The sequence below is a fragment of the Rhinichthys klamathensis genome, unplaced genomic scaffold (assembly GCF_029890125.1).
Source record: "Rhinichthys klamathensis goyatoka isolate OS25496 unplaced genomic scaffold, OSU_Roscu_1.1 h1tg000189l_1, whole genome shotgun sequence".
NCBI lineage: Eukaryota > Metazoa > Chordata > Actinopteri > Cypriniformes > Leuciscidae > Rhinichthys > Rhinichthys klamathensis.
Window position 1 is genome coordinate 869,754 of NW_026606716.1, and position 13,488 is coordinate 883,241.

A 13,488-nucleotide genomic window follows, 5' to 3' on the forward strand; every position below is an offset into this window, starting at 1 on the left:
TGTGTACTCTGCCACCATCACCTGCTTAATAAATGCTTACAACATTCAGTGTGGTATGTTTTTCTTTATCATCCATCTTCATAATAAAAATATTTATAAAACAAGTTACAGTGTTTTCCTTAATAAACCAGCTTCACAATAAAAATCTTTATAAAACAAGTTGAGGTGTTTTTCTTAATAAACTATTTTCTCAATATATGGTTACAATGATTATTAATACAAGTGTTTTACAGTAAACACTTTCTTAATAAATTGTTTAACAACTACTTATGGTACCTTTCATTATAAAAGCACTTTTTAGTAATTACAATTGTGGCTTACTATGACCCATAAATACTTAATATACCAAAAGCCATGATTAGAATAGAATAATTGCATATTTCATAACAATATCCACATATCTGCATCTATATATCTGTCTTAGTTGACTTGTATAAGTTTGAGGGTCAATTTATACATAATTTCACCTTATTTTCATTAAGTGAACATCTCATGTGTATTTCTTTAGGGAGTGGAGTAAAAGGGCATATTATCGTTCCTGCTTTCCTGGTGTGAAATGTTTTATCAGCCTGTTAAGGTGGACTGCTCTTCTGATAATGAGCTCAGGCCTTTTCTTCAGCCTCGAAGAGAACTGTTGTTTGTCAGTGTTCTGTGTGTGTGTGTGTGTGCGTTTGATATTCTTTGCAGGTTCTGAACTTTTTGATATACAACATTCTCGGACCCTGGAAGAAGGTCACCACGGACTTAAATCTTAAGATACTTAAGATTTAGACCTAAGACTTAAAGAAAGATACTTTTTGATAGTAATAATTAAAAATATTTTATTATGTGTCACTACAAAAAAAATGAATGAGATTTTCATCAAAACAGAGTTTGAGAAAAGCATACACTCTGTTCTTACTGTCTCTGTGAGGATTTGATACACACATTTATTCTTTTTTTATTCCAGTGAAGTTCATCAGTATTAATGTAATGAAGAGGAAATAAGAGTCTCTATAACATCTCACTGTTACTGATTTATTGTGCAGCTCAAAGTATTATGGGTAAAATTTATCTATATCTGTTCTGAAACATCAACACAGTTTCACTGATGATCCAGAATGAAAAGCAAACCCAGGATAGAGCGGCTGTGTGAATGTGGTCTGGACTGTGTGGATGAGGCTCATTGTGTCAGAGACGCTGTAGAAGGACAGAGTTCCTGCACTGTGATCCACATACACTCCTATTCTTCTCTTTACAGGGAGATAAGTGCGTATATTCTTGTGTATGAATGTGTCACCGTCGGAATAGCAGTTAAAACTCCACGACTGATCATTACATCCAAACCAACACTCATAACCCCGTCCCTTCCTGCTGATGCTCTTATATGACACTGACATATACACACTCCCAGTCCACTCAATCTCCCAGTAACAGCGTCCACACACACTCTCTCTACACAACACCTGACGATAACAATCAAATCTGTCTGGATGATCAGGATACGGCTGCTTTGTGTCAGTGTTAGTAATCACTCTGTTCCTCTCAGAGAGTCTGAGGCGTTTATTCACTGTGTTCAGATCCAGAGTGAGCTGATGGGAATCTGATGGAGAGAAAACACATCAGAAACAGGAATTATGAATCTGTCTGATCTTGTAATGTATCTGATCTCTTCATGAATCAATGTTCAATGTATCATCAGTGTCTCAGTACAGATGACCAAATATCCTGAGCAAATCATCATTTACATGATAAATTATAAAACTCTTCTATCATGATGTATTTCGCCTTCTACAGGAAGAACATGAACACATTCAGTGAGTTTTTCTAGTGACTCACATTGTAGGAAGTCGTTCCTGGTCTTGGGATTCATGTTGGTGAATGTGACTGTGGAAATAAACAGACATGAACAGTGTGAAGAGAAATGACGAGATAAAATACATTCATTTCTGAGACATTTCTAATATAATGCTGTATGATATTAGATGATGGACTCATTTCTGAGAGTGTTGGAGAATCTCGCCAGCCCTCCTCTATCTAATGCTTGAGTCTAGATGCTGTAATGCCAAGCAGAAAATGTAGGCCATAGGGCATGAAAAGATGGAAAAGTACCTAAAAACCCATGTAATGCCTAGATGACGTTGGTGGAAGGTACGGAAAGGTACTAAAAAACATGTATGAAGTAATTTTAAAAAAAACTGCTACTGCTACTGCTAAAAACTGCTAAAAAATTCTGCTACCAATAGAAAGAAGGCCTCGAAGCATGTGATCTTAATTGTGGTGTAATACCGAGGAGGAGCAACATGTAAGAGATAACGGTACAGACGCTAATTGGACACTGGCGATAAGAAAAAGGTATAAGACCTACGTATCAACCATTGTAAGATCAGATGACTCAAACTAACATCTCACTTTGTTAAATTGCTCAATAAAGTTACGTCTTCTGAGACCTGCACAGCAAAATCACTAGTGTTAAATTAACACTGCTCAGTGTTTATATGAGTCCTCACTCAGAGAGTGTTAAATGAACACTGAAGCAGTGTTAAAGTTAATGAGATAATTAAGTGATTAATTGAGTGATAAGTGAGCATTATCGCAGACACCTGATGTTAACAAGCAGAATCACTGAAGGAGAAAATCGTAATTGGTATGTTACCATTATGGAGATCAGTGTTTGCTTTAGTTGGGCTCTTGACCCTTAAGTCATTAACTTTAGTTCATTGGTTGGCTGCTGTACTTGAGTTATAACAGCCAGATGAACAAAGAGAAAAGGTGATTTGATGGTGTTGGTTGTGTCTTAACATTATCATTATCTCACAATCATTTGATCTGAATAGAGCCCAATTTCCGAGTTACATTTACTTTATTGATTATAGCAGCACTGCCCTTGAAAATCATAATATTTGTAACTTTTACAATGTAATCCAAATAATTTCCTTAAACTTATACAAACAGGTTTTTTTAAACAGATATCAAGAACCAGCCTGTGAATCTCAGCAATGGTGACAATTATAAAGCATTTTGCAGTGTATTCTGGATACCACCAATCAAATCTCATTCATGGCTTCCATCATGCATTGCTGCATGAATAAATAATGAGCTTATGTTCAGAGGTGATCTGTTTGTCACCATTGTTGAGATTCATAAGCTAATTCTTGTTGTCTATATGTGCCTACCTGAAATATTTTTAAGTTTTTTTTTTTTTTTTGTAATTGATTTGATCATTTGGATTTAATTGAAAAGGTTAAAAAATGCATACTCTACAATGACAGTGCTGCTATAATCCAAAAGGTAAACTTAACCCTGAAATTATGAGTTTCTCTTAACGCTCTCAATGAGTTCAGTGACTCAGGCCAACTATTGATTATGTTAAAACACAACCAGCACCATCACATCACCTTTTCTCTTTGTTCACATGGCTGTTGTAACTCAGGTATAGCAGCCAAACAAAATCTAAAGTTAATTATGTAAGGGTCAAGAGGCCAACTAAAGCAAACATTGATCTCCATAATGGTAACATTTACGATTTTCTCCTTCAGTGATTCTGCTTGTTAACATCAGGTGTCTTCGATAATGCTCAATTATCACTCAATTAATAACTTAATGATCTCATTAACTTTAGCACTGCTTCAGTGTTCATTTGACACTCTCTGAGGCCATGTCCACACGGACACGGGTATTTTTATAACCGGAGTTTTTCCTACAGCGTTTTTAAAAAAAATCCCGTCCACACATGCTCGGTCTCCGTCTACATGAAACCGTAAAAACACACAATCAAGCGCGGTCAAGAGCATGCCACGCCAGCAGGCGGCGACATAAACCTTAACCCTAAAGCCACGTTGGCCAATCAGAAGCGCAAATCTGATGTCAAACATAGCTGATAACGGCGCACACTCTGACGTCGCAAGGCAAAAACCCCGGTTTCACTGTCTACACGACAACACTGTAACCGGCGTTTCTGAAAATCCTCACCCTGGCAGGGGTTTTCAAAAATGTTCGGTTTCAGTGCGTTTTCGTGTGGACGAACGGCCGAACCGCGTAAAAAAAGTCACGGTTATAAAAATACCCGTGTTCGTGTGGACAGGGCCTGAGTGTGGACTCATATAAACACTGAGCAGTGTTAATTTAACACTGGGGATTTTGCTGTGTGGAACTTCGAATCTGAAAGCTTTTTGTCGACTTATTTCTAGAAGACTTTGAAAACTGCAGACCAGAACCAGAAACCATCAATTAGCCACGACAAGAGCAGATGAATAATCTCCAGGGGCTTCATTTATAAAACACACACATCGGATTGATCCTAAATTCCATGAATATCATCCTACGTCATGTATACACAGGGGATATTTGTGGCCATTCAGTGGATTTGATGCACTTGTTCACATTGCATTTAAATTTAAGATGAACTGTGATTTATAAACTGTGATGTATTTAAGAATTTTTTTCTTCAAATGGACGTTTTATAAATCGTAGGAATATTTCGGAAACGGTTGTATGTTCAGATTTAGGATCTTTCTACACACGTCTGTATAAACGAGGCGCAGAACTTTACCTCCGTCTGAGATCTGCTTGATCTTCTCTTTGCAGAAATCCTCCAGTTTGTCTCTCAGCTGACGGACAAATTCTCTCATGCCATCACAAGAGGAGAGAGAACCGAAGGGAACGTCGGGTTCGTCTGTAGATTCAGGAGGTACTGCGAGAGACTGGAAACTCTACAGAAAACAGAAATCAAAACTCATCATCTCCACACTTCAGCAAATAACCTGCACTATATCAGATCTGTGCGGCTCTTGTAGACTTGACTTGGCTTAATTGAATGCACTTGTAGTGAAATACTTCAAATCTTTCAAAGATATATATATATATATATATACATAATATATATATATTATATTTAGGGCCCAAGCCCAAAGGGCGAAGGCCCTATTGTTTTCCTTAGGATTATTTATTATTATTATTATTATTAGGGCCCAAGCCCAAAGGGCGAAGGCCCTATTGTTTTCCTTAGGATTATTTATTATTATTATTATTATTATTATTATTATTATTATTATTATTATTTTTCTGCTACCTTTTGGACACTTTTGGAGGCCTTAACATGCTCAAAAACTCCTGAAACTTTGCACACATGTCAGAACCCGCGGCCATCAGGGCCGGGCTGAAGATGGTACCCGGGCGTGGCAGGGGGGCTCGACAGCGCCCCCTGGAACGGGGTCCGAAAACATGGTCCATAAATCAAACACGCTTGCATGTAATAATATGAAACTCGGTACACATGTAGATCTCCTCGTTTCATATATACTTCACACTCTTACTTTTTACCCCAGCCCAACAGGAAGTCGGCTATTTAGGGTTGTTGGTAAAACACACGCAATGGAATGTGAAATACTCCTCCTAGAGAATTCAAACAAACGGCACGAAACTCGGTCAGCATGAAGTCAAGACATTGAGGATGAAAGTTTGCGAGGGGATTTTTGATATCTCGAACGGTTTGGCCGTGGCGAGGAAACAAAATTATGGCGAGAAACGTGAAACAGGAAGTGTGTCATAACTACTGCATACATTAACTGATCTTGATGAAACTTCAACAGTGTGTTCGTTGTAAGAGCCCGATCACATGGATGTGACTATTGTGAGTCAAAGTTATAGCGCCACCAACTGGCAGCAGGAAGTGTGTCACTTCCTAAATGCTTTTGACAAAAGGGGGGGGGTTAGTTTTATCTACAGTAATAAAACTCGATATGTATATTGTACTCTTCGAGCCGGACAACTTTCTAATTTACCGTAATTAGCTCGGATCAACAGAAAGTCAGATATTTTTGTCTGAATGTGGATTTTTGGCTAAAAAAGCCTCTGATTTTTTACCCACTCCTCTTAAGTGGTTTATTCAATTCCCACCAAACTTTTTCAACATGATGAAAATACATTAAAGAAGCTAAATTGTGAATGGCTATTGAATATCTCAAATTGTTTTGCTATGGCGAGGGATTAAAGTCATGTCAAAAAAGTAAACACTAAAAGCCTCATATCTTCTAAAAAATTAATTATACACCATTTATTTCTAGATAAAATTACACAAATATCAGAACTAACCCCATTTTATTCTTGTTTTCAATTTAAGAATAATGTACAAGTTTAAAAACAGCCAGAATGTGCTATTCAGTTAAAAAATAAATACATCAAGTAATACAAAGGGCTATACTGCCCTCTTGTGTCCAAAATGATATCAACTCAGTACATAAAACTTTTTTTATCAGGTATGGCTATTGTAATTAAATATAAATATATTAGGTATGTGGCTGTGAGGATCTTTTCCCACCGGTTAATCGACGTTAGACACCAGCGAGGCCTTTTAAATCGCTAATATAAAAGTGAAAGTAAAGTAAGGACGTCCGCACGGACATAGTGGTGGCGCTCGCAGTGCGCTCGAATGAATTTCTATGGAAGTGGAAATGAAAAAACGTTCGCTCTGTTCTGCTTGCTCGTCGCCATGGACGCGCACCGTTATGAATGCCAGTGCAGCCGCATACTTTTTAGTGTCACTTTAAAATTAGCACCATATCGGGGGCCGATTGTTTCCGGTTTTCAGGTAATACACAACAACAAATGAGTAAATGACAGATTCGCTTAAATAGGCGCTTTTACACAAAATATTCCATCATCATTTTTTTCAGTCAGCTCTTCACTCTCGTGATTAATGAAATTTGACTCCTGTTGCTGATCTTTGCTGCAACTTTCGTTCAGCTCACAATTTAGTAAGCAAACACGCTTCAAATGTGTTTTTATTTTATTTTTGTGTATACATATGTGTGTATATATATATATATATATATATATATACATATATATATATATATATATATATATATATATATATATATATACATATATATATATATATATATATATATAGCTTATGTTTCAAATGAGTTAATTAACAATCGTTGGACAGAATGATACTTTTAAACATATCACTAAACCGTCATTAGGTGTCGCCAGGCGACCGTCTTAATGAGCGAGTCATTGATTCATTCGTTCAAACGATTCGTTCGAACGGCTGAGTCATTCATGAATGAGACAGATTATGGATTGGTCGTTGAATCTTTGAGTCAACCGATTCGTTCAAAATGCTGAATCATTCAGTAATGAGAACGCGTTGCTGTGAGATCCTCGATGGTTCTGCTGTGATCTTTGTTTAACTATTTTCGCTGCTGAAACAGAAAAAAAGTCAATATTGCATCTAAAATGTAAGTGATTTGACGTGTGTGTGTGTGTGTGTGTGTGTGTGATTGTGTCTGTTACAGTGATTGTTTAACCCTTGTTAAAGTTTAGGCCTTGTCTTTTTGGATATATATCTTTTTATATATAAAAAAATAGCATACAACCCTGAGAATTTTCTCTCCCTCTCTCTTCGTCTCTGTGTGTGAGGGATTTGTCTATTGCTTTTAATGGAGTTCAAGGTTTCAGGGGCTTTTGGGGCTCTTAACGTGCTCAAAAACTATTGAAACTTTGCACACAGGTCAGAGCCCACAGCCATCAGGGCCGTGCTGAAGCTGGTACCCGGGCGTGGCAGGGGGGCTCAACAGCGCCCCCTTGAACGGGGTCCAACAATTTGGTCCATATATCCAACACACTTGCATGAATTAATATGAAACTTAGTACACATATAGATCTCATCGGGCCGAACATCTTTCCCCTGGTCAAGTTTTACGCCAGCCCAACAGGAAATCGGCTATTATGGGTTGTTTGGAAAACGCTTGCTGTGGAATTTGAAGTACTACTCCTAGGCAATTCATTCAATCATTGCCAAACTCGGTGTGCATGAAGTCAAGACATTAAGGATGCTAAATTGTGGACAGATTTTTGATATCTCGAACGGTTTGGCCACGGAGAGGAAATTAATTTTCATGACTAAAAAAGGACATATAAAGTGTGTTATGACTTAGTTAGTTTTACCTACAGTTACAAAACTCAGCGTGTATATTCTTCTCCTCAAGCCGAACAACTTTCTAATTTAAAGTAATTAGCTCCGACCCTCAGAAAGTCAGATATTGTGGTTTGAATATGGTCATTTTCTCTCTCTCTCTGAGCCAATATGGCAAGCCGCTTTAACATTTAATCATTTTAACCTACTAGTCTCTATTTTCATGCTACTAGTACTTATTTTTTAGATACTAGTATCTATTCCATTAAGTACTAGTACTTATTCATTTGGGACTAGTGCTTATTCTTTAGTACTAGTGCCTATTCTTTAGATACAAGTGCTTATTCTTTAGATATTCTTTTGAATACGTATTAGTAGCTAATGAATAAGTACTGGTATCTATTTAATATGTACTAGTATCTAATGACTTAGTACTAGTATTTATTGAATAAATACTAGTATCTATTAATAGGTACTAGTATCTAAAAGGTCATTTTCTCTCTCTCTCTCTCTCTCTCTCTCTCTCTCTCTCTCTCTCTCTGAGCCAATATGGCAAGCCGTTTTAACATTTAATCATTTTAACCTACTAGTCTCTATTTTCATGCTACTAGTACTTATTTTTTAGATACTAGTATCTATTCCATTAAGTACTAGTACTTATTCATTAGCGACTAGTGCTTATTCTGTTTAGAATATTCAAAGTGCTTATTCAATTTTTATGCTTATTTATATTTTCAGAGCAGAAAATCCGATTTTTCTGCTTATTCAATATTGCATCTAAAATGTAAGTGACTTGACGTGTGTGTGTGTGTGTGTGTGTGTGTGTGTGTGTGTGAGAGAGAGAGAGAGAGAGAGAGAGAGAGAGAGAGAGAGAGAGAGAGAGAGAGAGAGAGAGAGAGAGAGAGAGAGAGAGAGAGAGAGAGAGAGAGAGAGAGATTGCGTCTGTTACAGTGACAAGAGTTTAACCCTTTAAGGCCTTGTCTTTTTGGATATATATCTTTTTTTTATATAAAAAAAAGTGCATACAACCCATATATTTTAAATGTATTGTTTGCTTTAAATTAAATTAAGATTGTATGTTTGGTAATTGAACCTAAATACATTTAAAATTAATGTGCTATATTTCAGATCAATATATTTGTTTTCCTTCATTTTAATCAACACTAACTTTATTCTCATCTGAATTATAAATAACTTATTTCTGTATAAAATAAAAAATCCCGAATAATCCAGACCAACCAGAGCGCACTATTTCTACAACATCATCAGTGCTGAAGCGGAACTACCAGAGCCGTTCGGCAGATAGCGAGCAGATATTTTGTGTCACGTCGTGCACAATAACCCTAAAGGCACCAGGGTGGCGGTGCCACCGGCTTTTTATATATATATATATATATATATATATATATATATATATATATATATATATATATATATATAAATATAGCTGCGAGCAGCGATGAAGGGCCAAAGCCGGCGGCACCGCCACCCCGGTGCCTTTAGGTAACTAAAGGCACCGGGGTTGCGGTGCCACCGGCTTGGGCCCGTAATCGCTGCTCGCAGCTATATTTATTATTATTATTATTATTATTATTATTTTTCTGCTACCTTTTGGACACTTTTGGAGGCCTTAACATGCTCAAAAACTCCTGAAACTTTGCACACATGTCAGAACCCGCGGCCATCAGGGCCGGGCTGAAGATGGTACCCGGGCGTGGCAGGGGGGCTCGACAGCGCCCCCTGGAACAGGGTCCGAAAACATGGTCCATAAATCAAACACGCTTGCATGTAATAATATGAAACTCGGTACACATGTAGATCTCCTCGTTTCATATATACTTCACACTCTTACTTTTTACCCCAGCCCAACAGGAAGTCGGCTATTTAGGGTTGTTGGTAAAACACACGCAATGGAATGTGAAATACTCCTCCTAGAGAATTCAAACAAACGGCACGAAACTCGGTCAGCATGAAGTCAAGACATTGAGGATGAAAGTTTGCGAGGGGATTTTTGATATCTCGAACGGTTTGGCCGTGGCGAGGAAACGAATTTATGGCGAGAAACAACAAACAAGAAGTGCGTTATAACTTCTGCATACATTAACTGATCTTGATGAAACTTCAGCAGTGTGATCGCTGTAAGAGGCCGATCACATGGATGTGACTATTGTGAGTCAAAGTTATAGCGCCACCAACTGGCAGCAGGAAGTGTGTCACTTTCTAAATGCTTTTGACAAAAGTGGGGGGGTTAGTTTTATCTACAGTAACAAAACTCGATATGTATATTGTACTCTTCGAGCCGGACAACTTTCTAATTTACCGTAATTAGCTACGACCAACAGGAAGTCAGATATTTTGGTTTGAATGTGGATTTCAGATTCTGAGTTTTTAGCTACTCCTCCTAAGTAGTTTATTTTATTCATGCCAAACTTTTTCAACATGATGAAAATACATTGAAGATGCTAAATTGTGAACAGATATTGAATATCTCAAACGGTTTTGCTATGGTTGAGGGATTCAAGTAATGTCAAAAAAAGAATCAGGGCATGTCTCATATCTTTCTAAAATGTAATTATACACCATTTATTTTTATATAAAATTATACAAATATTAGAACTAAACCCATTTTATTCCTTTTTTTCAATTTAAGAATTATTTTTAAGTTTAAAAACAGCCAGAATGGTTGTTTAGTCAAAAATAATAATAATCCAAATCATATATAGTGCTATACTGCCCTCTTGTGTTCAAAATCAGGTAGGCCTATTGAATTTATAAATATTTATATATTAGGGATGTTACTATGGGAATATTTTCCCACCGGTTAATCAACGTGTGATTGTGTAAACCAATTGTGTAAACCTCCCGCTGGGGGGTTTAAAAACACTAACTTGAAAGCGAAAGTATAATATGGACGTCCGCACAGACATTGAAATGGTGGCGCTCGAATGAATTCCTATGGAAGTAGAAATTAACTAAACGTTCGCTCTGTTCTGCTCGCTCGTCGCCATGGACGCGCACCATTATGAATGCCAGTGCAGCCGCATACTTTTTAGTGTCACTAAAATTAGTGCAATTTCGGGGGCCGATTGCTTGAATTGTGAGTTCAATAGTCTATTATTTTTCACGGAAAACACAACAATAAAAGAGTACAATGACAGATTCGCTTAAATAGGCGTTTTTACATAAAATAGCCTATTCCATCATCATCTTTTCAGTCAGCTCTTCACTCTCGTGATTAATGAAATTTGACTCCTGTTGCTGATATTTGCTGCAACTTTCGTTCAGCTCACAATTTAGTAAGCAAACACGTTTCAAATGTGTTTTTATTTTATTTTTGTGTATGTGTGTGTATATGTATGTATATATATAAATATAGCTTATGTTTCAAATATGAGTTAATTAACAATCGTTGGAAAGAATGATACTTTTAAACATAACACTAAACCGTCATTAGGTGTCGCCAGGCGACCGTCTTAATGAGCGAGTCATTGATTCATTCGTTTGAACGACTGAGTCATTCATGAATGAGATAGATGTTTATGGATTGATTGGTCATTGAATCTTTGAGTCAACCGATTCGTTCAAAATGCTGAATCATTCAGTAATGAGAACGCGTTGCTGTGAGATGCGCGATGGTTCTGCTGTGATCTTTGTTTAACTATTTTCGCTGCTGAAACAGAAAAAAAGTCAATATTGCATGTAAAATGTAAGTGATTTGACTTGTGTGTGTGTGTGTGTGATTGTGTGTGTGATTGTGTCTGTTACAGTGATAAGAGTTTAACCCTTGTTAAACTTTAGGCCTTGTCTTTTTGGATATATATCTTTTTATATTAAAAAATAGTCATACAACCCATATATTTTAAATGTATTGTTTGCTTTAAATTACATTAAGATTGTATGTTTGGTAATTGAACCTGAATGAATTTTAAATGAATGTGCTATATTTCAGATCATATATTTGTTTTCCTTAAAATTTGAACTAACACTAACTTTATTCTCATCTGAATGATAGATTATTTATTTCTGTATAAAATAAAAACACATTTGATTTTTCTTTTTTAATCAATGTAGAATGTGTAACTGAAAAAATAAACAGATTAGGGCTCTGTTTGATGACAAGAAATGAAAACCAATGCGATATGATGAATGTCCAAAAGATGGCTCCCACAGACTGTTTTTAAATAGGATTGTTTGATATTTTTTGCTTTTAAACTGTGTGTGTGTGTGTGTGTGTAAGAGATTTTGGTTGGGTGACAGTTGTAGTTTACAGTTTGACAAGAGTTTATAGCTTGACAAAAGCACAATGTTGTGTTTTATTGCAAGTGTACACAAATATAAGTAAACACTTTGCAGTTTGAATAATGTCCTGTATGAACAAAAGGACGGAGTATGTTTTTATGTCTACATTGTTCAATTACGCCACACACACACACACACACACACACACACAAACACACACACACACACACACACACACACACACACACACACACACACACACACACACACACAAACACTATTTTTCTAATCAGATCAGGCAAGTAATATTCTGTCTTGTCTCTTAAAAAAACAATATATATATATTTATGTATATATATATATATATATATATATATATATATATGTGTGTGTTTGTGTGTGTGTGTTTGTGTGTGTATATATATAAATATAGCTGCGAGCAGCGATGAAAGGGCCAAAGCCGGCGGCACCGCCACCCCGGTTATAGCGCCACCAACTGGCAGCAGGAAGTCTGTCACTTTCAAAAAGCTTTGAAATCACCTGATTGCTTCAAACTTCACTACTATGATGTAAACACACGGCAGATGTAGACCTGGATGTAGACCTGACCTTTCAGAAGGTTGCTCTCGCATACTTTGTGGTTGATATGTGCCCTCAATGCACACTTTTGCAGAGCCCACACTGATACAAGCTCTACAGCACACTTCTTTTCGACAGTCAAAGCAGGGTTACGTTTTTGCACGTCGTGCACAATAACCCTAAAGGCACCAGGGTGGCGGTGCCACCGGCTTTATATATATATATATATATATATATATATATATATATATATATATATATATATATATATATATATATATATATATATAAATATAGCTGCGAGCAGCGATGAAGGGCCAAAGCCGGTGGTACCGCCACCCCGGTGCCTTTAGGTAACTAAAGGCACCGGGGTTGCGGTGCCACCGGCTTGGGCCCGTAATCGCTGCTCGCAGCTATATTTGTACTTCTTTTTCACGAGGGACTATGTGTGAACTTTCCAGGTGTTTGGATGATAAAACATCTGCATGTTGAGAAGATTTAAGGAAAAGCAGCTCAAAGGCTACGAGTAGATTGACTATCATATGTAACTTTTGGCTGTTAGTGACACTGAAAGTTCACAAGGACTCTTAAGGATCCCAAGGTCAGGTTTTGTTTGGCTTTTATAAGCATTGCTAATATACAGCCTCACTTCCTGTCTGGAGTCTTTGTGGACAAATTCATCAAAGTTTTACAGGTAAACAGTTATGGAAATAAAAATCAATATTTATTATTATTAGGATTATTTATTATTATTATTATTATTATTA

The 13,488-nt window shown here is 36.8% G+C and overlaps 1 protein-coding gene across 1 annotated transcript; it reads right to left on the reverse strand.

The window, feature by feature from the left end:
* Positions 1–1,073: 1,073 nt before the first annotated feature.
* Positions 1,074–4,691, reverse strand: LOC130095228 (neoverrucotoxin subunit alpha-like). Its single transcript, XM_056261918.1, has 3 exons — positions 4,532–4,691; positions 1,819–1,866; positions 1,074–1,582 (listed from the first exon to the last, which is right to left on the reverse strand). Exons 1-3 carry the CDS (start codon positions 4,608–4,610, stop codon positions 1,074–1,076), a joined length of 636 nt encoding a protein of 211 aa, XP_056117893.1. The 5' UTR covers positions 4,611–4,691.
* Positions 4,692–13,488: the final 8,797 nt, after the last annotated feature.